Below are 24,862 nucleotides of genomic sequence, written 5' to 3' on the forward strand. Positions count from 1 at the left end.
GGACAATAGGGTTAGGTTTTAATATATGAATTTTGGAATTTTGAGTCATGTGGCTTGTCGAATTGTCTTCTTTCTGTCTTACCTAACTGACACATTCAAATTTAACTTCTTTCCCAGACAGAGCTGTCCCAGAGAGTGAAATTCTGGCAGGAATAAACTGGACAGAGGTCAGGCTGAGCCATAAAAGTGTCTTCTAGTATAAACAAGTTTCCTGTGAGAGGGGCACTTGGTTACAGGTCAGACACTTAGGCATTAGACCATCTTCCAGAATAAAGAAGCATCCCACGAAAGTACATTGTAAACTCCACACCCAAATTCCCCAGAGCTCCAGCACAGCAAAACTAGTTTATAGCTGTTCTCATTAGAGAGACTTCAAGACCAAATTAGATGAAAATACAGTAGACACTAAAACAATTATAATCCATCAAGGAGAATATAAACAAGAGCATAAATCCTTCTGGGATTGTAGTCTCTACCACCAAACCAGAACCACCACCTAGTTTTTAAACCTGCTGCAGTCTGGTTTCAAATGTACTACTTCAATTGCATGATGGATTGTGGTTGGTATGCCCAAACTTATGATTCTGTGAATCTTATAACTCTCAGCATCATATGGACAATTTATGTCACATGGTCACTTAGTGTGTTAAGTGCCTATCAGGAAGAAATGCACACTAGGTTGTAGTTTTAGAACACATGAGTTCCTGCAAAATTACTGTTAGAGAAGTTTTCCAGTGGTTATAATCTGGAACATGTAATATGAATGAAGTGATCAAGAATTTGACTTGTGACTTACACTTTAGATCATGATATAATAATTGGTGTAGTCAATACTTTGTATGTCCCAGACAGCTTTCTTGAGCTTTAGGGGACTGACTTACAATGGAGCTGAGGCTTCTTCTGTCCCTTGCTACTGATCTATAAGTAATAAACCTGCTTCACATAACTTGTGTGTGGGCATGTTCTATTTCATCAGACTCACATAATAGGTAACCAGTGCATGGTGGACCTAAACAGTAGCTCAGGATGCAGTGGAAAGAAGTATCTGCACTTCTTTTCCTAGTGGTTGGCATAGTAGTGATCTTTGCTATTCTCCACACAGTGGGGGTCCTCCTTTGGGATTGGTAATTAGTAAACCTGCTTCATAAACTGTGGTTAATATACTAAAATCTCTTAAGGAAAGGTAGACAACATGCTAGATTAGATAGGTAATTTCAGCAGAGATGGAAAATCTGAGAAAGAATAAAATTGAAATAAAATAAAAATACATTAACAGAAATAAAAAATACATTTGACAAACTCATCAGCAAACTTGACACAGCCCTGGGAAGAATCAGTGAATTTGAAATAGATCAATAAAAATTTTTCAGAGTGAAACACAAAGAGAAACAAACAGTAAAAGTAAATTTAAAAAATAGGTCAAGTGTGGCAATCCCAACAGTTTGGGAGGCCAGGGCTGGAGGATTGCTTGAGCCCAGGAGTTTGAGACCAGTCTGGGTAACATGGGGAGACACCATCTCTACAAAAAATACAAAAATTAACTGAGTGTGGTGGTATAAACCTGTAGTCCCAGCTACTCGAGAGGATGAGGCGGGAGGATCACTTAAGCCCAGGAGATCAAGGCTGCAGTGAGCTGTGACTGCACCACTGAACTCCAGTCTGGGCAACAGAGTGAGACCTTGTTTAAAAATAGATAAATAAATAAGTGTTTAACACTTTTCAGGCAAAAATATAGTACCATTTGACATGGTACTACAGCTCGTGGACGCTCTGTTTTGTTTTTATCCCACACTCTTCTTTTTTCTCTGTATTTCACTTTGGATAATTTTTATTAGGTTCCTTATTTAATTGGTTTTCTTTTTAAATAAACATATTGTTTTGGTTGACTTTATTTTTCAATGTTGTATTTTGAAATAATTATAGATTCGGAGGAAGTTACCAAGATAATACAGAAAGATTCTCTATACCCTTCATCCAGTTTTCCCCAATTGTCACATCTTACATAACTAAAGTACAATATCAAAACCAGGAAATTACCCTGACATATATTGTCAAACGATTTTCAACAAGGGTGTAAAGGCCATTAATTGAGGAAAGGACAGCCTTTTCAACAATGGTGCTGGGAAAACTGAAGTCCACATACAAAAGAATGAAATTGGATTCTTAGATCATAGACAAAATGAACTCAAAATGCATCAAAGACATAAATGTAAAACTTAAAACTATCAAACTATTAGAAAAAAACATAAAGGAAAATCTTCATGACATTTGATTAGGCTATGATTTCCTGGACATAACACCAAAGACATAGACAAGAAAAGAAAATATAGATAAATTGGATTTCATCAAAATTTAAAACTTCTAACTCAGGAAAGGAAAAACAAATACCGTATGTTCTCACTCACAAGTGGGAGCTAGGCTATGGGTACACAAAGGCATGTAGAGTGGTAAAATGGACATTGGAGACTCAGAAGAGGGGAGGATGGGATGGGGGTGAAGGATAAAAAACTACATATTGAGTACAATTTATGCTACTTGGGTGACAGGTGCACTAAAATCTCAGGTTTCACAACTATACAATTTATCCATGTAATAAAAAGTCATTTGTACCTCAAAAACTATTTATATAAAAATATATTTAAAATATTTTAAAATTATTATTATCTACTAAGTGTTCAACACTATTTTTGCTGCTTTATATTTGCCATTTCATTTAATCCTCAGCATTACTCCATGGAAGAGATATTCTTATTTTGCAGTTGAAGGAACTAATACTCAGAGAGATTAACTTGGATTTATGAGCAATGTCTACATTATAAAGTAGAGGCAAGGAGACCTGTCAGGATGCTTTTGCAGTAATTCACTTGGGTTGAATTGTTGGTCTTTGAAAATAGAAAGTGAATCTCTTGGAAAGATTCTACGTTATTGCTTTTGCCCCAAATGGCACATTACAGAAATCAATTAATTCAGTTGAATGGCAACTATACGGACAAACATGTTCCTATTACTCTTCTATATCATGCCTTGAACTTTCTCTTTAATAAATGTGACATAAAAACTTTAAAACTTCTGTGCACGAAAGGACAGTGTCAATGGAGTAAACATGGTAATCAACAATGAAAGAAGATATTGACAAACAGCATATCTCATAAGAGCTCAATATCCAAAATATGGTCAGGCATGGTGCCTCATACCTGTAATCCCAGCTACTTGGTAGGCTAAGGCAGGAGCATTACTTAGGCCCAGGAGTTCGAGACCAGCCTAGGCAAGTAGGCAAGATAGAAAGACACTGTCTCCTAAAAAAAATCCAGGATTTGTAAAGAACTTCTAAAACTCAACAATAAAAAGAAAAGGGAGGGGCCAAGAATGCTGATTAGCAGTAGCTCTGGTCTGTGGCTCCCACCAAGGAGAATGGAAACAGCTAGTGAACCCTGTACCTTCCACTGAGGTATCCAGGTTTTCTCACTGGTATTGACTAGGCAGTTGGCACAACCCACAGAGAGTGAAGAAAAGCAGGGTGGAGCAACAGCCCACTCAGAAGTCGCAAGGGGTAAGGAAACTTCCACCCCTAGCCAAGGGAGGTGGTGAATTACTGTGCTACCCCACCAGGGAAATCAAAGTTGGAGATATCATGCTACCTGACTTCAAACTATACTACAAGGCTGAAGTAGCCAAAACAGCATGGTACTGGTACAAAAACAGACCAATGAAACAGAATACAGAACTTAGAAGTAAGACCACACATCTACAACTATCTGATCTTCAAAAATCCTGATAAAAACAAGCAATGGGGAAAGGATTCCCTATTTAACAAATGGTGATGGGAGAACTGGCTAGCCATATGCATAAAGTTGAAACTGGACCCCTTCCTTACACCTTATACAAAAATTAACTCAAGATGGATTAAAGACTTAAATGTAAAACCTAAAACTATAAAAACCCTAGAAGAAAATCTAGGCAACATCATTCAGGACATAGACATGGGCAAAGACTTCATGACAAAAACATCAAAAGCAATTGCAACAAAAGCAAATACTGGCAAATGGGATCTAATTAAACTAAAGAGCTTCTGGACAGCAAAATAAACTATTATCAGAGTGAGCAGACAACCCACAGAATGTGAGAAAAATTTTGTAACCTATTCATCTTAAAAAGGTCTAATATCCAGAGTCTACAAGGAACTTAAACAAATTTGCAAGAAAAAAAAAACATTAAAAAGTGGGCAAAGGACATTAACAGACACTTCTCAAAAGAAGACATTTATGTAGCAAACAGACATATGCAAAAAGCTTAACATCACTGATCATTACAGAAATGCAAATTAAAATCACAATGAGATACCATCTCATGCCAGTCAGTATGGTGATTATTAAAAACTCAAGAAACAACAGATGCTGTAGAGGTTTCAGAGAAAAAGAAACACTTTTACACTGTTGGGGGGAATGTAAATTAGTTCAACCATTGTGGAAGACAGTGTGGCAATTCTTCACAGACCTAGAACCAGAAATACCATTTGACCCAACAATTCCATTACTGAGTATATTAGTTTGTTTTCATGCTGCTGATAAAGACATACCCAAGACTGGGAAGAAAAAGAGGTGTAATTGGACTTACAGTTCCACATGACTGCGGAGGCCTCAGAATCGTGGCGGGAGGCAAAAGGCACTTCTTACATGGTGGTGGCAAGAGAAAATGAGGAAGAAGCAAAAGCAGAAACCCCTGATAAACCCATCAGGTCTTGTGAGACTTATCCACTATCATGAAAACAGCACAGGAAGGACCGGCCCCCATGATTCAATTACCTCCCCCTGGGTCCCTCCCACAACACATAGGATTTCTAGGAGATACAATTCAAGTTGAGATTTGGGTGGGGTCACAGACAAACCATATTATTCTTCCCCTGGCCCCTCCAAATCTCATTTCCTCACATTTCAAAACCAATCATGCCTTCCCAACAGTTCCCCAAAGTCTTAACTCATTTCATCATTAACCCAAAAGTCCATAGTCCAAAGTCTCATCTGAGGCAAGGCAAGTCCCTTCCACCTATGAGCCTGTAAAATCAAAAGCAAGCTAGTTACTTTTTACATACAATGAGGGTATGGGTATTGGGTAAATACAGCCATTCCAAATAGGAGAAATTGGCCAAAACAAAAGGGTTACAGGGCCCATGCAAGCCTGAAATCCAGTGGGGCAGTCAAATTTTTTTATTTTATTTTTTTTTAAATTTTTATTTATTTATTTATTTGGGATGGAGTCTCACTCTGTCATCCAGGCTGGAGTGCAGTGACATGATCTCTGCTCACTGCAAGCTCTGCCTCCCAGGTTCACGCCATTCTCCTGCCTCAGCCTCCTGAGTAGCTGGGACTACAGGCACCCGCCACCACGCCCGACTAACTTTTTTGTATTTTTAGTAGAGACGGGGTTTCACCGTGTTAGCCAGGGTGGTCTCAATCTCCTGACCTTATGATCCGCCCGCCGCGGTCTCCCAAAGTGCTGGGATTACAGGCATGAGCCACTGCGCCCAGCCACCATCAAATTTTAAAGCTCCAAAATGATATCCTTTGACTCCAGGTCTCACATCCAGGTCACGCTGATGCATGAGATGTGTTCCCATGGTCTTGGGCAGCTCTGCCTCTGTGGTTGTGCAGGGCACAGTCTCCCTCTTGACTGCTTTCAAGGGTTGGCTTTGAGTGTCTGTGGTTTTTCCAAGCCCACAGTGCAAGCTGTCAGTGGAGCTACCATTCTGGGGTCTGGAGGATGCTGGCCCTCTTCTCACAGCTCCATTAGGCAGTGCCTCAGTAGGGTCTCTATGTGGGGGCTATGACCCCACATTTCCCTTCCACACTGCCCTAGCAGAGGTTCTCCATGTGGTCCCTGCCCCTGAAGCAAACTTTTGCCTTGGCATTTGGGCGTTTCCCTGCGTCTTCTGAAATCTAGGTGGAGGTTTCCAAACCTCAGTTCTTGACTTCTGTGCACCCATGGGCTCAACACCACATGGAAGCGCCAAGGCTTGGGGCTTCCACCCTCTGAAGCCACAGCCTGAGCTGTACATTGGCCCCTTTCAGCCATGGCTGGAGCAGCTGGAACACAGGGCACCAAGTCCCTAGGCTGCACACAGCACGGGGACCCTGAGCCTGGTCCACAAAACCACTTTTTCTTCTTGGGTCTCTGGTTCTGTGATGGTAGGGGCTGCTGTGAATGTCTCTGACATGACCCGGAGACATTTTCCCATGGTCTTGGGAATTAATATTAGGCTCCTTGCTACTTACGCAGATTTCTGCAGCTGGCTTGAATTTTTCCTAAAAAATGGGTTTTTCTTTTCTACTGCATCACCAGACTGCAGTTTTTCTGAACTGTTATGCTCTGTTTCCCTTTTAAAATGGAATGCTTTTAACAGTACCCAAGTCACCTCTTGAATGTTTTGCTGCTTAGAAATTTCTTCTGCCAGATACCCTAAATCATCTCTCTCAAGTTCAAAGTTCCACGAATCTCTAGGGCAAGGGCAAAATGCCTCCAGTCTCTTTGCTAAAACATAGCAAGAGTAACCTTTGCTACAGTTCCCAACAAGTTTCTTATCTCCATCTGAGACCACCTTGGCCTGGACCTTATTGTTCATATCACTATCAGCATTTTTGTCAAAGCTATTCAACAAATTTCTAGGAGGTTCCAAACTTTCCCACATTTTCCTGTCTTCTTTGGAGCCCTCCAAACTGTTCCAACCTCTGTCTGTTACCCAGTCCAAAGTTGCTTCCACATCTTTAGGTATCTTTTCAACAACACCCCACTCCTGGAACCAATTTACTATATGAGTTCGTTTTCACACTGCTGATAAAGACATATCGGAGACTGGGAAGAATAAGAGGTTTAATTGGACTTACAGTTCCACATGACTGGGGAGGCCTCAGAATCATTGTGGGACGTGAAAGGCACTTTTTACATGGCTGCAGCAAGAGAAAATGAGGAAGAAACAAAAGCAGAAACCCCTGATAAACCCATCAGACATTGTGAGGCTTATTCACTATTATGAGAATAGGATGGGAAAGACTGGCTCCCATGATTGAATTATCTCCTCCTGGGTCCCTCCCACAACATGTGGAAATTCTGGGAGATACAATTCAAGTTGAGATTTGGGTGGGGACACAGCCAAACCATATCATTTGGTATATACCCAAAGGAATATAAATCATTCTGTTATAAAGATACATGCATGTGTATGTTTACTGAAGCATTATTCACAATAACAAAGGCATGGAACCAACCCAAATGTCCATCAGTGATAGACTGGATAAAGAAAATATGGTTCATACACACCATGGAATACTATGCAGCCACAAAAAGGAATGAGATTATGTCCTTTGCAGGGACATGGATGGAGCTGGAAGCCATTGTCTTCAGCAAACTAATGCAGGAACAGAAAACCAAATACTGCATGTTCTCACTAATAAGTGGGAGCTGAAAAATGAGAACACATGGACACAGGGAGGGGAACAACACACCCTGGGGCCTGTGAGGGGTAGGGGCAGGGAGAACATCAGGATAAATAGCTCATGCATGCTGGGCTTAATACCTAGGTGATGGGTTGATAGGTGCAGCAAACCGCCATGCCACACGTTTACCCATGTAACAAACCTGCATGTCCTACACATGTACTCTAGAACATAAAACAAAATAAAATAAAATAAAGAAACAATTCAATTCGAAAATGGGATTTTTTAGATTCCGCATATAAGTAAGATCACGCATTACTTGTCTTTCTGTGTCTGGCTTATTTCACTTAGCATAATGTCCTCTAGGTTCATGCATGTGGTCACAAATAACAGTGTGAAAGAAAAATAGAATCTTGGGACCCCAAACTCGTTATGCCAAGGGAAAGTTAATCTTGAGGACTGAGGCACCAATACTGTCTTGCTTTTGTTCCCAAACAGATAACGGTAATTTCACAACCCCGAGTCATAACCTCGTTTCCTCTACTCCTTGCCTCTTTTCACATTTCCTTAATTTTATGTAAAATGTAGATTTACTGAGCATAAGATAATTTATAATCAACTTTTTCCTCTCCTCTCTTTTCACAGGTAAAATGTAGATTTACTGAAGCTAATCAAAGACTCCGGAATGTAACCACTGTGTAATGGCCTCCTCTTCCTCCTTTTTTTTCTGTTTTCCCTCCTGCTTGCTCTTTCTCCTTTAAATACTGAAGTTCTCAAAACCCTCTTTGGCAAAAGCATGGATCACAGATGCTCCTGTGATTTGTGTTTTTCCCAGGTGTATTCCTCAACCTTGGCAAAATAAAGCTTTAATTGATTGAGACCTGCCTCAGTCACTTTTTGACTTACAACAGGATTTCCTTCTTTTTAAAGCCTGAATAGGATTTAATTGTGTATATATACCACATTTTCTTTACCTATTCATCTGCTGAATGACACAGGTTGATTCCATATCTTGACTATTGTAAATAATGCTGCAAGGAACATAGGAGTATAGGTGTATTTTCAACATACTAATTTTAAACACTTTGTCTATATCCTGCAAATGGGATTACTACATCATATGATAGTTCTATTTTTAACTTTTTGAGGAACTTCCATACTGTTTTCCATAATGGTTGTACTAATCTACATTCCCACCAACAGTGTACAAAAGTTTCCTTTTGTCTACATCCTTAACACTTGTTATCTTTTGTCTTTTTGATAATAGCCATTCTGACTGATGTGAGGTGATATGTCATTGTGGTTTAAATGGAATATCTTAAATTTTCCTATTTGAGGATATAAGAGTACTCTCCCCAAAATATTACTGCTAATGTTGCTGTTTTGCATGAACCGTGGCCTTGAGCTGAGTTCTTGGACACATGAGTTCTTGAGTACTTGGATATGGGTTTAAGTACTCAAGAACTACATATATTTTTATGTGGCTGAATATTAGGGCCTCTCTTTACTGGTAAGAACTTATAGAAGAAGGAGACATTATAAAGATCTCACAGAGAGATATTTAAGTTTTTTCTGGGAATGAAGGAACATGGTGACTACTAATCTAGAGGCTGGGAGAAGAGCTGTCTCTGGAAATATCCCAGGAATCACTAGGGAACCAGAAGTAGAGACAAGCAGAGGTGTGTTGGAAAGAGTGACAAGTGCAGGTTAGCTCTGGGTGGTTTAATCACCAGTGGCCCAACTGAGGCAATGCGTGGATGAGGAGAGTGACAGGAAAAAGGAACCTGAAAAGACAGATTAGGAAACAAAGCTTCATTGTACAGCATACCGACAGCAGGCAGCTTGGGTTTTTGTCCCAGTCTTTTTCTGTCTTCAAGGGCTATTTTCATACAGCATGAGGAGCCATGGGACTAGTGAGGTCTGGGCTTCTGCACCAAGATCACCCACATTCCTCATTTGCCCTCAAATGTTCCAAATGCTTTGTATCACCTGATTTTCTACCTTCCTGCTAAAGCTTTTCCCATACTCCTACTCCTTCACCCTCCATCATCCTCCAATTCTTTTTTTTTTCCATATCTAAACTCTTTTTTTATTATACTTTAGGTTTTAGGGTACATGTGCACAATGTGCAGGTTTGTTACATATGTATCCATGTGCCATGTTATTTTGCTGCACCCATTAACTCGTCATTTAGCACCTGACTTCCACCCTGGAGTTTCCCCATGGCCACTTGCTTGTGGGAGGCACTGTCTGAACACAGCCCCTGAATGCTACTGGTTTGGCTCTTTCTTCAGATTGTCTAGACTGAGATTTTAAAGAGATAACTTTGTGCCAAGAGAAAGGACCTAGTTTATAAGTGCCATGAAAAATTCTTATATATAGCTGGTTACCTGGAAGTTGATATAAGAGAAATATATAAGAAGCTTCACAAAGATTTTTAAAATTTTAAGGGTAATTGCTTGATAAATTTTAATTAAAGGAAAACAATATTCTGGGGGCAGCATTTCTAGTTATATTACCAGTGGCATTAAGGAGGCCACAGAACCTTTCAAAATATACAGTGATTCTTGATTCCTGAAGTAAATGCAGGGTAGGGTCCTGGATGGTCCTTCTGGTGACAGGATGGCTCCTATGTTCACATTCAATTCCACTGACCAAGCACAGATTCCAAGAGATGCTGACCAGGGAAGATGATTTCTCCCTTGATTTTCACAAAGAAGGAGTCCACAACTTTTTCTTCCAACCTGAAGGAAGAGAGGATGTCCCCTGAAGAGAGTCTCCCTACTGTAACCCTGACCCTCCCTACTAATGGCAGTGACTTTTTAGCCCACTTACCTATATGGGGTAAATGCTCTAATTGCTCTGCCCCCACAGAGGCTGGGCAGGCGATTCAGGTGAGACACTCGGAATAAGGTGCTTGACCTAGTTTCTTTCTTCTCTGGCCTTTTTCTGCCTGAATGCCCTGAATAATGCAGCAGGGACAGGGCCAGGGTAGACAACTGGAGAGAAGGCTGGGTCAGGCAGACACAGCTGGTGGAAGCCCAAAGCAAAACCTTTCCGGTGAGGTTTTAGCCAATCAGAAAACGGCTCTAAAGCGACACTTGTTGCTAGCTGAAAAGTCTGTGCAAAGAGGCCTGTGAGACTGGGGAATCCCCAGGTCTGACGCAGCCTTTGCCTCAGAATAAACCTGTGGGAATTTTTTCCCTTAGACAGGAAGGAGAGGATGGATTAGAGACCTCTATTCTGAGGGGCACTGATGTGGGGGCTGAGGAAGGACGTTGAGGGCACCTTCAGGTCTGCCTGCCTATTTTTCCTTGCCCCAACTCCATTCCAGGTGTGCGTACGGTTCCTCCTTTATGCGTCCATCACAGCAGTGGAGACCCTCCTTAGAATGGGTTTACCCTGATCCTGAGTAAACCACTGCTGCTGGACACCCAGTGGCAACTTTCCCAGTCTCGGGTGCTCTAGAATTATGCATTGAATTATACAGAATATTGGAGTGGCTCAAAGCTTTCATGTGCCACTGTTGCAAACCTCTTGCTGTTGCCTCTTCCCTGCTTCTTTTTACCTGGTAAACTTATATTCTAATTTTAGATTGTATTCTCTACTTTAAAAGCAGAACCTAAAATTTCGGGAAGAGAAAGAGAAAGGGAGAGAAGAAGAGAGGTGGAGATATTTATTGTCTTGGTTGAGGTCAGAAGTAATGTTTGCCAGGCTGTAGGGGCCAGCCCTACAGGGTCTGTGGGTCTTTCTCCCTGTGTGCGGAGATGAGAGATCGTAGAAATAAAGACACAAGACAAAGAGATAGAAGAAAAGACAGCTGGGCCCGGGGGACCACTACCACCAAGACGTGGAGACTGGTAGTGGCCCCGAATGCCAGGCTGCGCTATTATATATTGGATACAAGACAAGGGGGCAGGGTAAGGAGTGTGAGCCATCTCCAATGATAGGTAAGGTCACATGGGTCACGTGTCCACTGGACAGGAGGCCCTTCCCTGTCTGGCAGCCGAGGTGGAGAGAGAGAGGAAACAGCTTACGCCATTATTTCTGTATTTCAGAGACTTTTAGTACTTTCCCTAATTCTGCTACTGCTATCTAGAAGGCAGAGCCGGGTGTACAGGGTGGAATATGAAGGTGGACCGGGAGCGTGACCGCTGAAGCACAGCATCACACGGAGACTGTTAGCCCTCCGGATAACTGCGGGCAAGCCTGACTGATGTCAGGCCCTCCACAAGAGGTGGTGGAGCAGAGTCTTCTCTAACTCTCCCGAGGAAAGGGAGACTTCCTTTCCCGGTCTGCTAAGTAATGGGTGCTTTTTCTAGGTACTGACGCTACCGCTAGACCAAGGTCCGCTAGGCAACGGGCATCTTCCCAGGTGCTGGCATTACTGCTAGACCAAGTAGCCCTCTAGTGGCCCTGTCTGGGCATCACAGAAGGCTCACACTCTTGTCTTCTTTTTTTTTTTTTTTTTTTTTTTTTGAGACAGCGTCTCGCTCTGTCGCCCGGGCTGGAGTGCAGTGGCGCAATCTCGGCTCACTGCAAGCTCCGCCTCCCGGGTTCACGCCATTCTCCTGCCTCAGCCACCGAGTAGCTGGGACTACAGGCGCCCGCCACCGCGCCCGGCTAATTTTTTGTATTTTTTAGTAGAGACGGGGTTTCACCGTGGTCTCGATCTCCTGACCTCGTGATCCGCCCGCCTCGGCCTCCCAAAGTGCTGGGATTACAAGCGTGAGCCACCGCGCCCGGCCTCACACTCTTGTCTTCTGATCACTTCTCACCATATCCCTTCAGCTCCTATCTCTGTATGGCCTGGTTTTTCCTAGATTATGATTGTACAGCGAAGATTATTATAATATTGGAATAAAGAGTAATTGCTACAAACTAATGATTAATGATATTCATATATAATCATATCTATGATCTATGTCTAGTATAACTATTCTTATTTTATATATTTTCTTTATTATACTGGAACAGCTCGTGCCCTCGGTCTCTTGCCTCGGCACCTGGATGGCTTGCCGCCCACACCAGGCATTGTTCTAATTGCTTTATAACCATTAGTACTGCCCCTAGTCACTGGCAAGAGGAGCCTGATGATAAGTTTATTTATAAAAACACATTGATGTGGGTATGTCCATGAGGAACTGTTAAATACATTTTTAAAAATGGAAAAAAAAACACATTGATACCTCTGCCATTTGGGATTTGATATTTAGGGCTGGCACAGTACAATCTGTGACTAAACATTTTCTCCATCATTAATACTATCAGGACCTAGGAAATGCTTCTCTACAGCTTTTGCTCTCTCTCTTCAAAACTAAACATGACTGTGTCTGAATACTGTAAAGGTTTGTGTACTGTGCCTTTGCTGATATCAGATGCACCCATTTCATGGTTGAGGGAGGATTTAAACAGCTGAAGAACTTCAAACAGAACTGTCAACTTAATTAACTTTTCAAATACTTTTACTCGAAGAGCATAAATACAATATATTCTTGCATAATGAAGAATCATTTACCAGCAGAGGTGGGTGTCAATTTTTTTGGCTTGTTTTCTTGTTCTACATATTAATTTGATAGTTACACATAACAGTTGAGGAGCCTTTTGTAATATTAAACAAGTCATATTAATTTGTATATGTGAAGATCCAGCTGTAAAATGCATGAAACATGACTCACATTTTACAAAGAGAATCCTGGGGCAAAAATAAATTCAGTTATTTGTTGACTCTCCTAAAGCATATGAGTGGTGGAACTGCAATTCACCATTATTTCCTTCTAACAACTTTGCTCTTTTCACCAAAACTTAAGGCTCCTCAGGGTGTGTCTAAGACAACAGCAGTAAAAATTTCTATGACAGCAATTTTCTCTCTCCTGAAATATGATCCCCACTTAATTTGCCCTACTGAAAGAATCCCAAGTATAAAAACAACCAGTTTTTAATCAATATTACAAAGATGTTTACTGTTGAATAGGATTTCTCTTTGGCTTCTTAAAATCCCTTAGGCATTCAATCTTCAGCTTTTCTATAATTGAGAGGAAGTTTTCACCTCAAATATTCATCCAGTGCAATTTGAAGACGTCCAGTGCAGGCACTGGATTGAGAACCTTCACAAAAAAAATGTCTGCCTAGAGACAGATTAGGTCCTTCAGCTCCAGTGCTGATTGGTTCCTTTCCAAAGGACCATCCAATCCTGCCACGCACGGAAACATCCACAGGTTTTTATTCTTTCTGCCAGGTACATCAGATCCATCAGGTCCAAGCTGTGTTGACTACAACTATTTTTCCCTTCGTCTCAATTATGTCTTGGAAGAAGGTTTTGCGGATCCCTGGAGGCCTTTGGGCAGCAACTGTGACCTTGATGCTGGCGATGCTGAGCACCCCAGTGGCTGAGGGCAGAGACTCTCCAGGTAAGTGCAGGGCCGCTGCTCTCCAGAGCCGCCACTCTGGGAACAGGCTCTCCTTGGGCTGGGGTAGGGGGATGGTGATCTCCACGATCTCAGACACAGTCTTTCATCAACGTTTCCTCTCTCTGGGGAAAGAGAACGATGTTACATTCCCATTTATCTTTTAGTGATGAGGTGAGCACAGTCCAGTCCCCATCCTACAGGCTTAAGCTTGGAAGAGATGGAGAGAGGAGAGGAAGAGACAAAGTGTACATTTACTACCAGTGATAGGACAAAGTGAGCATGGGGCTATTTTTGAAGATACGAATTTCTCCAGAGGCACAGCAGGATTTGTCATTTAGGCGTGCCCCAAGACTATGCCTGGACTAAATATTATGGGATCCTGCATTGGGAAATGTAAGGCAGCAATGGTGTCTGTAGTCTCCATATTCGAGGAAAAGTTGTCTGTATTCCTGACCGAGTGGAGCGTTTGTGGAGGCAAAATCTTGGTACTGAGGGAAGCTGACTGGCTGACCACAGACAGGGGATCTTCAAGTTTCACTGATTTATGGGCAAATGGTGACTTGAGTGGGATTCAGAGACCCAAGTTGGTGGACTGAATTTAGCAGAAAGGAGGATGTAAAGAAGGGAAATAACACATATTGTGAAACCACTCATTTCAGACACAGAACAGTACTTTACATAAATTCTCTCTCACTCCTTCTAACATCCTGTGTGTAGATATCATGATTTTCTTTTACACAATTATACTTGTGATATGGATATTCTGTTACATACCTGCCCGAGCTGGTGACTGCCACAGCTTAATTGGAATCTAGTTTATCAAATTCAAAAGCTTGTGCTCTTTCCATGAATAAATGTTTCTTTCTAGGACTCGGAGGTGTAGGTCCTTTCAAACATAAAAGTGAGTGAACCTCACATGGCATTCGGGAGGGTAAATCCAGGCATGGGAAGGAAGGTATTTTACCGAGGGATCAAGAGAATACGCATATCAGAACGAGGACAGGCTTAATTTCTGGACCCGTCTCATCATTCCCTTGAACTCACAGGTTTATGTGGATAATTTTATCTCTGAGGTTTCCAGGAGCTCAGTGGAAAATGGGATTTCATGCGAGAGCGCCCTGATTCCCTCTAAGTGCAGAGGTCCATGTAAAATCAGCCCGACTGCCTCTTCCCTCGGTTCACAGGCTGCGGCAGGGACAGAGCTTTCCGCCCTTTCCTGCCTGTAGGAAGGCGGATTCCCGAAGCCCCCAGAGAGGGCGGGCAGGGCTGGGCAGAGCCGCCGGGAGAATCACAGGTCTGGAGCGCGAGGCACTGACTGGCGGGAACTGGAGGTCGCGCGGGCGGTTCCACAGCTCCGGGCCGGGTCAGGGCGGCGGCTGCGGGGGCGGCCGGGCTGGGGCCGGGCCGGGCCGGGGCCTGACTGACCGGCCGGTGATTCCCCGCAGAGGATTTCGTGTTCCAGTTTAAGGGCATGTGCTACTTCACCAACGGGACGGAGCGCGTGCGGAGTGTGACCAGATACATCTATAACCGAGAGGAGTTCTTGCGCTTCGACAGCGACGTGGAGGTGTACCGGGCGGTGACGCCGCTGGGGCGGCCTGAGGCCGAGTACTGGAACAGCCAGAAGGACATCCTGGAGAGGACCCGGGCGGAGCTGGACACGGTGTGCAGACACAACTACCAGTCGGAGCTCCGCACGACCTTGCAGCGGCGAGGTGAGCGTCGTCGCCCGTCTGCGAGGCCCATCCTTGGCAGGGGCCCAGAGTCTGCGCCGGGAGGGGCGAAGGGGGCGCGGCCACTGGAACCCGAGCCTTGTTCGTTCCACCCTAGCGGACAGGAGGCTGCAGTGAGGGTGCTGGGGGCAGGTGCATCGGAGGGGCAGGGACCTAGGGCAGAGCAGGAGGACAGGCAGAGTTGGTCAAGCTGCCTAGTTTCGCCCCATCCTTCACGTCCGTCGGCCTCGCCCTCTGCTTTGCACGTTCTTGCCTGGTGCCTTATGCGTTTGCTCGTGCCTTACCTTGACTAAGCAGTTCTCTCTGCCCTCAATTTCCCCCCTCTTCCCCTGCCCGCCCGCCGGGCTAGCACTGCCGCACCCAGCAAGGCCCATGTGCACAGCTCTTGCAGTGGGAAGCTTCAGGCTTGGCCTGGTGGAGTTACGGCTGCCCCACAACCGCGCGCAGGGCATCCAGCAATTACAGTTGTGAAATAAGATATTTTGACTTTTGGCTTCAAATTATTATTCATCGTAATTCTGTTTTCTTAAATTGCTCTCATTCATGTCGGAGCTCTTTGAGGTGACAGTGTTTTAATCATTGCATGCCTGGTATCTGACACATTGACCGGCATGTGGTATGAGCTCAATGATCTTTTGTTAAATTAATGAATAAATGTACTCAGCTGCCAATCCACTTAGGTTCAAGAAAAACCAGAGGTAAATAGAACCTTAAAAATGGACTTTTATTAATTATTTTCTATCATTTTGCTTAATTCTTTAAAGTAAACTCTTATTGACTTGGATCTAGTTTGTGAATACAAAGTCTGAGGAAAAAAGTGTTTGCTAAAAATAAGAACAACACTTGAATGATGTTTGTAAGGCAGTTTTAATTTCTTAGAAAAGCTGAACAAATGGCACAATGCAAAGAGCAGAAGTTTTGGAATAAATAGATTGAAGCCATTAAGTTATTGGATAAAAATAGTTTCAGGTTGCTTTTGGCCTAGGTTCTCCCCTCCCCCCATCACTATCCACTTCAGGAATAGACATTCTGAAAGTCAATTTTACCCATTTTAGTGAGCACTTATTTCTAGACAGTTGCCTTATCAAATACCATCTGTGTTTTGTCATTTAATCTCGCAGTTGTGCCGAGATCAGCATCACCACTTTATATATCCTAATATTAGTACATGATAAACACTTTAAGTAATCAGCCCACAATTACTCACCAAGACCTTAAGCCTCCCAAAGTACACAACATTCTTTATATTCTTCACTACACATCTATAGAGTCAAAGGGACGTAAAGCCTTGTTAAAGCCAGTTTTGACTAGAAGCAGCAATGAGTCTCTTCCTGTTTGATCTCCATGTTAATGGGACAAAATGATACTTTCAAGGTATTGAAAATTTATGATTAATCAATCCCTAGTCTGACTCCAGTGTTACCTATGCAGATTCACAAAACTTTTAGTTTACTTTATACTCCCTTGCCTTCTTTTGACTCACGTCGTACTGCCAGCAAGTACTTATACTTTTGCTATTTCAGTTCTATTTCCATAAAATGTATTTTATCATCTTTTCTCATTAATTTGTGCCCTCTATTTTACTCCCAATCTGTGTAAGATGAACAAATCTTATAAGGCCACATAGCTGACTGTGATTTCAGATGGACTCCAGGAAGGAGAACCAAAGAAAAGTTCAAGTCCAAGCAGAAACCGTGATTTCCTCCGGATGATGGCTCAAGAGTGCCATCTAATTGGGGTGCAACCTGCTGACCTCAGCAAATCTCAGCTGTATTTATATGTTCACATTACAGCTCATTAACCTAGGCTGATCTCTGCAAGGATCTCAGAATATTTTCTACGGAGAACATACATGATAATATCTGATTTCAGGACAAAAAAGTAATTCTCAATAGCAAGGGAATGGAGTAGGGTAGACAGCTAGTAATTAAACTCACTTGTGTGTTAAAAATAAATTAAGGAAAAAAGAAAATGAGAGAACATATTACTAAATAAAGAAAGCATACATTAAATATTTACTACAGTTTCACACTAAGAGAATAAAGGAAATGCAATAAAGTGGCCTGAAAGGTGAAGGATGAGATATGTAAAGAGGCGGGGAAAGATGTGTAATTTTTTTTACTATGAGCAGCAATCTGAGAAGATGAATTGAGTTATGGGCAAACATGATGTTTGATCAGTGTTATTTGTTTTGAAGGCCTGCCTACTTTTTTTTTCAAATATTACGAACTTTTGAAATCACATTCTTTTTGTTTTTTGCTGTCTGTTACTAGATCGCACATTCTGTAAAGGCAGGGACCATGGTATGTTGTTTATCTTTGGATTCTCAGTGATTGTCATATTTATATTTGTTGAATGAATCTTAATCCAAGACTTGGATTCCAGGTATCTTTCCACTCCGGTTCCAAGGAGGGACCCTTCCCAATGGTAGACATGCTGTATGGTCTCACATCTCACTCCTATCTTTTCCTGTCTGTTACTGCCCTCAGTGGAGCCCACAGTGACCATCTCCCCATCCAGGACAGAGGCCCTCAACCACCACAACCTGCTGGTCTGCTCGGTGACAGATTTCTATCCAGCCCAGATCAAAGTCCGGTGGTTTCGGAATGACCAGGAGGAGACAACCGGCGTTGTGTCCACCCCCCTTATTAGGAACGGTGACTGGACCTTCCAGATCCTGGTGATGCTGGAAATGACTCCCCAGCGTGGAGACGTCTACACCTGCCACGTGGAGCACCCCAGCCTCCAGAGCCCCATCACCGTGGAGTGGCGTAAGGGGATATTGAGTTTCTGTTACTATGGGCCCCACAAGTCAAAGGGCAGAGCTCCTTCTGACCCATCCCTTCCCATCTCTTATCCCTGATGTCACTACTGAGCTGGGAATCACAGGAGACTAGAGCACCTCTCGCTCCATGGCAAGTGCATCAGAAGAATCCTGATCTCGTCGCCTTTCCAGATGCTAGGGAAATTACTCTACATACTGTTGCTCTGGATCCCAGTCCTGATGGCTGGGAGGGACTGATTCTTATGGCTGGTGACTGGGATCTTAGGGTTTAAGGTTATGGATGAGTTCCTGAGGAGTGGAGATCTGCTTCCCTGCTCTCTCACCTACTCACTGTACCCAAGGACCTATTGGCTGGCCTTTCCCTCCCTTAGGGGTGGTCTGAATGGAGAACTAGGTTCCTTTGACGCCTTCACCTCCTGCATCTCAGACTGGACTTCAGCTCCTCAGCAGGGATGCTATGGGGTATGGGGACAAACACTGACACTCAGGCTGTACTTCTTAGGGGCTCAGTCTGAATCTGCCCAGAGCAAGATGCTGAGTGGCGTTGGAGGCTTCGTGCTGGGCCTGATCTTCCTCGGGCTGGGCCTTATCATCCATCACAGGAGTCAGAAAGGTGAGGAAACCCAGGGGGAAAGGGGAAGATGGGCTGTGACCCAGACCCTCTGTTCAGAGAGGTCCTGTCTCTAGATGTAGCTCTTTCCTCCTGACCCTGAGAGGAAGAAGGCTAGGCTGGAGGCGGGAGAAGACAGGACAAGATTGGAGGAGGCATTGGAATCTGATTTTACTGGTTGAAAGGTAGCCCTGTCACAGAGCTGACTGATAGAGCTTACTCCAGGACATCCTTACTGTTCATCGTTGTCTCACTGGCTCCTTTCCAAAAGCTTCCTCCATTAAGAGGGTCAGAGCCTCGGCCTCCTTCCCTTCTAGTGACAATTTCGTTTGTTTTAGGGGATTTTAAATTAGGGTGCTTAAGGCCTTGAAGAACATGGGTGGGAAGAGAATATAACTTTAATTAAGTCACATGTGTCATTTTCCTTTGGGATGAGAGAGTGGCTGTTTGTGTAATGAGACCTTTCTCTGCATAACTTCCTTTTGTAAGACCTCAAGGGCCTCCACCAGCAGGTAATATTTCAGCCATGATCCAGTGTGGGGAGGGCACAGGTGTAAGAGGGAAGAGCATGAGCTGAGTGTACCTGACCACAGTGGTCTCCGTTCATGGTATATTTGCTGCTATGAGGATCAAGACTTAGAGTGGAAGTTTGCCAGTTTCTAGGAATCTCCAGAGGTTGTTCCCCAGAACCAAGCCTTAACTTTGGTGGTATCCTTTTGTGAAATGTGGAGCCAGAACCACAGTTTAAATGTTAGACACCAGGATGATGCCCACTTTGTGCCACATGTTGGTGGCTACTGCCTATAGGCATTTTCCAGTGACTGAAAGAGGCTGCTAGTGGTAGGGATGAGGTATCATCCAATTTCCTAAAAAGATTGAATCCTTCACGTTCCCCAGAAGAGTAACAGCTGTTCCCCCACCTCCCACACATCTGCATCAAGCTGAAGTTCTGTGTCTTCATGAGTTGATTTCACCTTTGCACAGATCTTGGGGGAGGTGACGATAATACACTCTGGACCTCAGCTTTCTCTGTCTGAAGCTGCAGGTGGCCCCTGAGGGGTGGGGGAGATGGCAGGCCCACCAGCGTACCCTGTGCTGATCATCCCTCTTCTCTCTTCTCCAGGGCTCCTGCACTGACTCCTGAGACTATTTTAACTGGGATTGGTTATCACTCTTCTGTAATGCCTGCTTGTCCCTGCCCAGAATTCCCAGCCGCCTGTGTCAGCCTGTCCCCCTGAGATCAGAGTCCTACAGTGGCTGTCATGCAGCCACCAGGTCATCTCCCTTCATCCCCACCCCAAGGCGCTGGCTGTGACTCTGCTTCCTGCTCTGACCCAGAGCCTCTGCCTGTGCATGGCCAGCTGCGTCTACTCAGGCCCCAAGGGGTTTCTGTTTCTATTCTCTCCTCAGGCTGCTCAAGAGAAGCACATGAAAACCATTACCTGACTTTAGAGCTTTTTTACATAATTAAACATGATCCTGAGTTATCTGTATTCTCAATTTCCTTAATTGAGCAGAGGCAGGAAATCACTGCAGAATGAAGGAACACACCTTGAGGTGACCCAGCCAACCTGTGCCCAGAAGGAGGGTTGTACCTTGAAAAGACACTGAAAGAATTTGGGGTGCAAAGCAGGGTGGGCAGAGGAGATAGAAAATCAACTCAGTTGTCACATCGTTCATGGTTCTTTCATGCTGATGTTCAGTGCAGTGGCCTGAGAATATCCCAGCCTCTCTTCTGGTTTGATGAGTGCTGTATAAGTAAGCATGGTGGAATTGTTTGGGGACAGATATGGTGACCCTTGGTCACTGGTGTTTCAAACATTCTGGCAAGTCACATCAATCAAGAATAATTTTTACTTTTAAGAAAGCATAACCAGCAATAAAAGTATTATTTTTGAATCTAAATGATAGAAACCCAAATATATTTTGTTCATGGTACAAAGGAAGCCTAGAGTCAAGTTGATTTCAGAAGTGACTAGTTCCAGATACACAATGAGATCTTCACCTCTCTCTTTCTGTTATATCTATCTGTGAATCTGTCTCTCTTTCTCTGTGTCTCTTTGTCCCTGTATAGCTCTTTCTGCATCTCTCTGTATCTTTGTCTCTGCCCCCTTGTTGTGTCTTTCACTACATTGTTGCCTTTCTATTTTTCTAATCCATTGTCACTATTTATCTGCATTTTTTCTATCTCCGTGTTTCTTTTTGCATCTATTTTTCTGCATTTCTCTTCCTTATCACTTCACATCTTATCTCTCTCTCTTGCTCTGTGTGTGTGTGTGTGTGTGTCTGTCTGTCTCTGTTTATATATGTTTCTAGAATGTCTACCAGAGTTTTAACAACTTTAGGAAAGATTCTGATTGGCCAAGCCTGGGTAACATGCACACCTCTCAAACACACCATCTGTGCAGGGGATGCCGACAGCCAGCATTGTGCCCATCCCTCTTATTAGGAAGGAGGACTGGATTTTCCAGATCCTTGTGGTCCTGGAAATTACTTCTAGTGTGCAGATGTCTACACCAGCCATGTGGAGCACCTCAGCCTCCAGAGCCTCCTCACAGTGGAGGGGTGTAAGGGGCAATTTGTTTCTTGTGGAGCCCACAGGACAAATGGCAGACATTTGGGTCTGGTTCTAGGGTCCCTCACTGGGAGTACCTGTTCACAGTCATTCCACTCCTTGTCTGAGCTCCCTTTGTCATTGACGTTGTAACCTGTTGATTCCTGATGACACTCTTTTCCCGGTTATGAGGGAGGTCACTACACACTGTGGCCTGTTTGATGTGGGCCCAGCCCTGAAGCTGGTCTACATCTCAGTCTCTGAGTTTCGTCATGAAGACAGAGTCTGGGAGCTTCTGCGAGGTTATGGAAGGCCGTGACCCTGAAAACAGACATCCCATCTTCCTTTCTCCCTCACCCAGACACTGGGCCTGAGGAGTCTTTGGCAGGCTCTTCCTTCTTATGGACAAGGTCAGAGTGGAGAACTAGGTCTCCTTGGGAACTTCATCTCTTGTACTCCAGGCTGTCATGCAGGTCCTCAGACAGGGACACTGGCGCACAAAGAGACACCAACACTTGAGATTCTGCACCCCAGGGTTATGGTCTGAATTTTCCCTAAGGAAAATGCTGAAGGGAGTCAAAAGTTTTGTGCTGATTTTGTCCTCTTCTTCAGGGTGGGCATTGTCATTCACCGTAGGGATCAAAAGGGAGTAACACTTTTGGGGAAATGGGGAAGGCATGTGCTGGGTTGTCCAGGGTGTCCTCAGTCTCTATGTGTAGCTCCTGGCTTTTGACCCCGCAAAGGGAAGAGGCAGGTCTGGGGACTGAACCAGACTCAAAGTTTAGGGGGACATTGAGATCTGATTTTTCTAGTTGAAGCATAAGCCCTATAATCGGGGTGGGTGACAGATTATATTCTAGGACATTCTTACAGTTCAACATTGTCACACTGAGCACACATGCTGGAAGATTCTTTATTAACGAGAGGGTCAAAATCTTCTTCTCTTTCTTCCATTGACAGTTTCATAGAAACAACTATGTTTTGCACCCAGATTTCACTGGATAGTATAATCTTTAATGGATAATTAATAAGTACATCGTCTATAAATAAGTTTGCTAACACAAAGAACTGAGTCTTAGTCAGCACATAACTTGGAGGAAAGCATGTGGGTGTTCTAGAGGACAACCTGCCAGTCTTGAGCATTTGTCCTTACCTTAGATAATAACAGTATATCTTTTGAAGACAGTGGTGCTCGCCAGTATTCCAAAGCTCCTGTACATTTCTCAGTCTTTTCTGCTGTTAGGTTGGGGTCATTTGACTAACAGTAGCCAGTGGAACTTGCAAGTAGGTGCATGGTGGTGCATGAGATGCCGGAAACTCCATAACCTGAGTCATTTGAATAACTGTGGAATTAAGTCTCCTTATTGAGTTAAGCCACCGAGATCTACTTTTTACTGTGGGTTAAGATCTTATTGCAACATAACCTTGCCCTTCCTGATTATCGTGAAATGTTTAACTTAAGGAAGAGAGTCCTTAAGTTAATAGGGTGAATCAATTGAGTTAATGGAAGTTAAGAGATGATTTTTTAAAACAAATTAAAAAAATAAAAAAAACAGAAAACTTTATTTGAACAAGAAAAAGTTAAGGATGTTACACTTCAAAAGAATTTTGAACTCACTAATTATTTTTAATTGACGAATTACTGTGTATTTACAGGGTACTATGTGATTTTTTGATACATGTGATTAAACCGGCTAATTAACATATCCATCACTTCACTTTTTGGTGGTATGAATATTTAAAATCTCTCTTTGCAATTTTCAAATATACAATACAGTTGGCCCTCTATATCTGTGGGTTTCACATCCTCTGATTCATTCAACTGTGGGTTAAAAATATTTAGAAAAAAATGAAAAATAACAATATAACAATAAAAATTATTCCAATTCAAAAACAATAAAGCATAACAACTATTTTCATAGCATTTCATTTAGATTACATTGGGTATTATAAGTATAATCTAGAGATGATTTAAAGTATATAGGAGGATAGGCTTAGGTTATATGCAAAAACCAAGCCATTTTTAATAAGGGACCTGAGCATTCTCAGATTTTGGTATACAGAGAGGGTCCTGGAACCAATCCCTCGTGGATGCCGAGGGACGACTGTACATTATTATTAACCGTAGTCATCATGCTGTACAATTGATCTCCAGTACTCATTCCTCCTGCCTAACTGAAACTTTGTACTTTTTTTCTGAAACAGGGTCTAGGTCTGGCTGGAGTGCAGTGGTACGATCACAGCTCACTGCAGCCTTGACTTCCCGGGCTCAATCCATCCTCCCACCTCAGTCTCTGGAGTAGCTGGGACTGCTGGCATGTGCCACCATGCCTGGCTAGTTTTTGTATTTTTCGTAAAGACAGGGTTTCACCATGCTGCCCAGCTGGTCTTGAACTCCTGTACTCAACCAATCCACCTGCCTCAGCCTCCCAAAGTGGTGGGATTACAGGCATGAGCCACAACACCCTGCCCTTCTTTGTACTTTTTGACCAACATCTTCTCATTCCTCCTTGTCCTCCTCCCTGCTACCCCTACTCCCCCACCTGCCGTGATTTTGACTTTTTTAGATTCCACATGTAAGTGAGGTCATGCAGTGTTTGTCTTTCTGTGCCTGGCTTATTTCACTTAACATAATGTCCTCCAGGTTCATCCATGTTGTAAATAATGTAAAAGATTTCCTTCTTTTACAAGGCCGAATAGTATTCCATTGTGTGTACAGACCACAGTTTCCTTATACACTCATCTGCTGATGGACACTTAGGTTGATAACATCTCCTGGCCATTGTGAGTAGTGCTGCGATGAACATGGGAGTACAGATATCTCTTTGATACACTGATTTCATTTTCTTTGCAGATCTACCCAGCAGTGGAATTGCTGGATGATGTGGTAGTTCTATTTTTATTTTTAAATAGACGATGAATTAAAAAAAATTTATTTGGGCGGGGTGTGGTGGCTCATGCCTGTAATCCCAGTACTTTGGAAGGCCAAGGTGGGTGCATCACTAGGTCAGGAGTTCAAGACAAACCTGACCAACATAGTGAAACCCCGTCTCTACTAAAAATGCAAAAATTAGCCGAGCATGGTGGCAGTCTCCTGTAGTCCCAGCTACTTGGGAGGCTGAGGTGGGAGAATTGCTTGAACCTGGGAGGCGGAGGTTGCAGTGAGCTGAGACCACACCATTGCACTCCAGCCTGGGTGACAGAGTGAGACTGCATCTCAAAAAAAAAAAAAAAATATATATATATATATATTATATATATATCTTATATATATAATATAAGATATATATATAATATATATATATAAGATATATATATAAAAGATATATATATTTAAATATAT

The 24,862-nt window shown here is 43.1% G+C and overlaps 1 protein-coding gene across 3 annotated transcripts; it reads left to right on the plus strand.

Annotated features, from left to right (window-relative positions):
* Positions 1-11,531: 11,531 nt before the first annotated feature.
* On the plus strand, positions 11,532-20,452 carry LOC129472885 (HLA class II histocompatibility antigen, DQ beta 1 chain). 3 transcript variants are annotated; one of them, XM_055262834.2, is made up of 7 exons: positions 11,532-11,749; positions 12,776-13,837; positions 15,283-15,552; positions 18,060-18,341; positions 18,858-18,968; positions 19,454-19,477; positions 20,089-20,452. In XM_055262834.2, exons 2-7 carry the CDS (start codon positions 13,729-13,731, stop codon positions 20,100-20,102), a joined length of 810 nt encoding a protein of 269 aa, XP_055118809.2. In that variant the 5' UTR covers positions 11,532-11,749; positions 12,776-13,728; the 3' UTR covers positions 20,103-20,452. The 3 variants fall into 3 exon arrangements, with proteins under 3 accessions (XP_055118809.2, XP_055118810.2, XP_055118811.2); XM_055262835.2 differs by lacking the exon at positions 19,454-19,477; XM_055262836.2 differs by lacking the exons at positions 19,454-19,477; positions 20,089-20,452 and having other exon boundaries at positions 18,858-19,402.
* The last annotated feature ends 4,410 nt before the right edge of the window (positions 20,453-24,862 follow it).

Source organism: Symphalangus syndactylus, chromosome 23 (genome assembly GCF_028878055.3).
Source record: "Symphalangus syndactylus isolate Jambi chromosome 23, NHGRI_mSymSyn1-v2.1_pri, whole genome shotgun sequence".
Classification (NCBI taxonomy): domain Eukaryota; kingdom Metazoa; phylum Chordata; class Mammalia; order Primates; family Hylobatidae; genus Symphalangus; species Symphalangus syndactylus.

Excerpts from the sequence above, each read along its gene's own strand:
- LOC129472885 (XM_055262836.2), top strand. The coding sequence starts at position 13,729 with ATGTCTTGGAAGAAGGTTTTGCGGATCCCTGGAGGCCTTTGGGCAGCA. Across the intron at positions 13,838-15,282 it reads TGAGGGCAGAGACTCTCCAG|AGGATTTCGTGTTCCAGTTT; the intron begins GTAAGTGCAGGG and ends GATTCCCCGCAG. Across the intron at positions 15,553-18,059 it reads CACGACCTTGCAGCGGCGAG|TGGAGCCCACAGTGACCATC; the intron begins GTGAGCGTCGTC and ends TACTGCCCTCAG.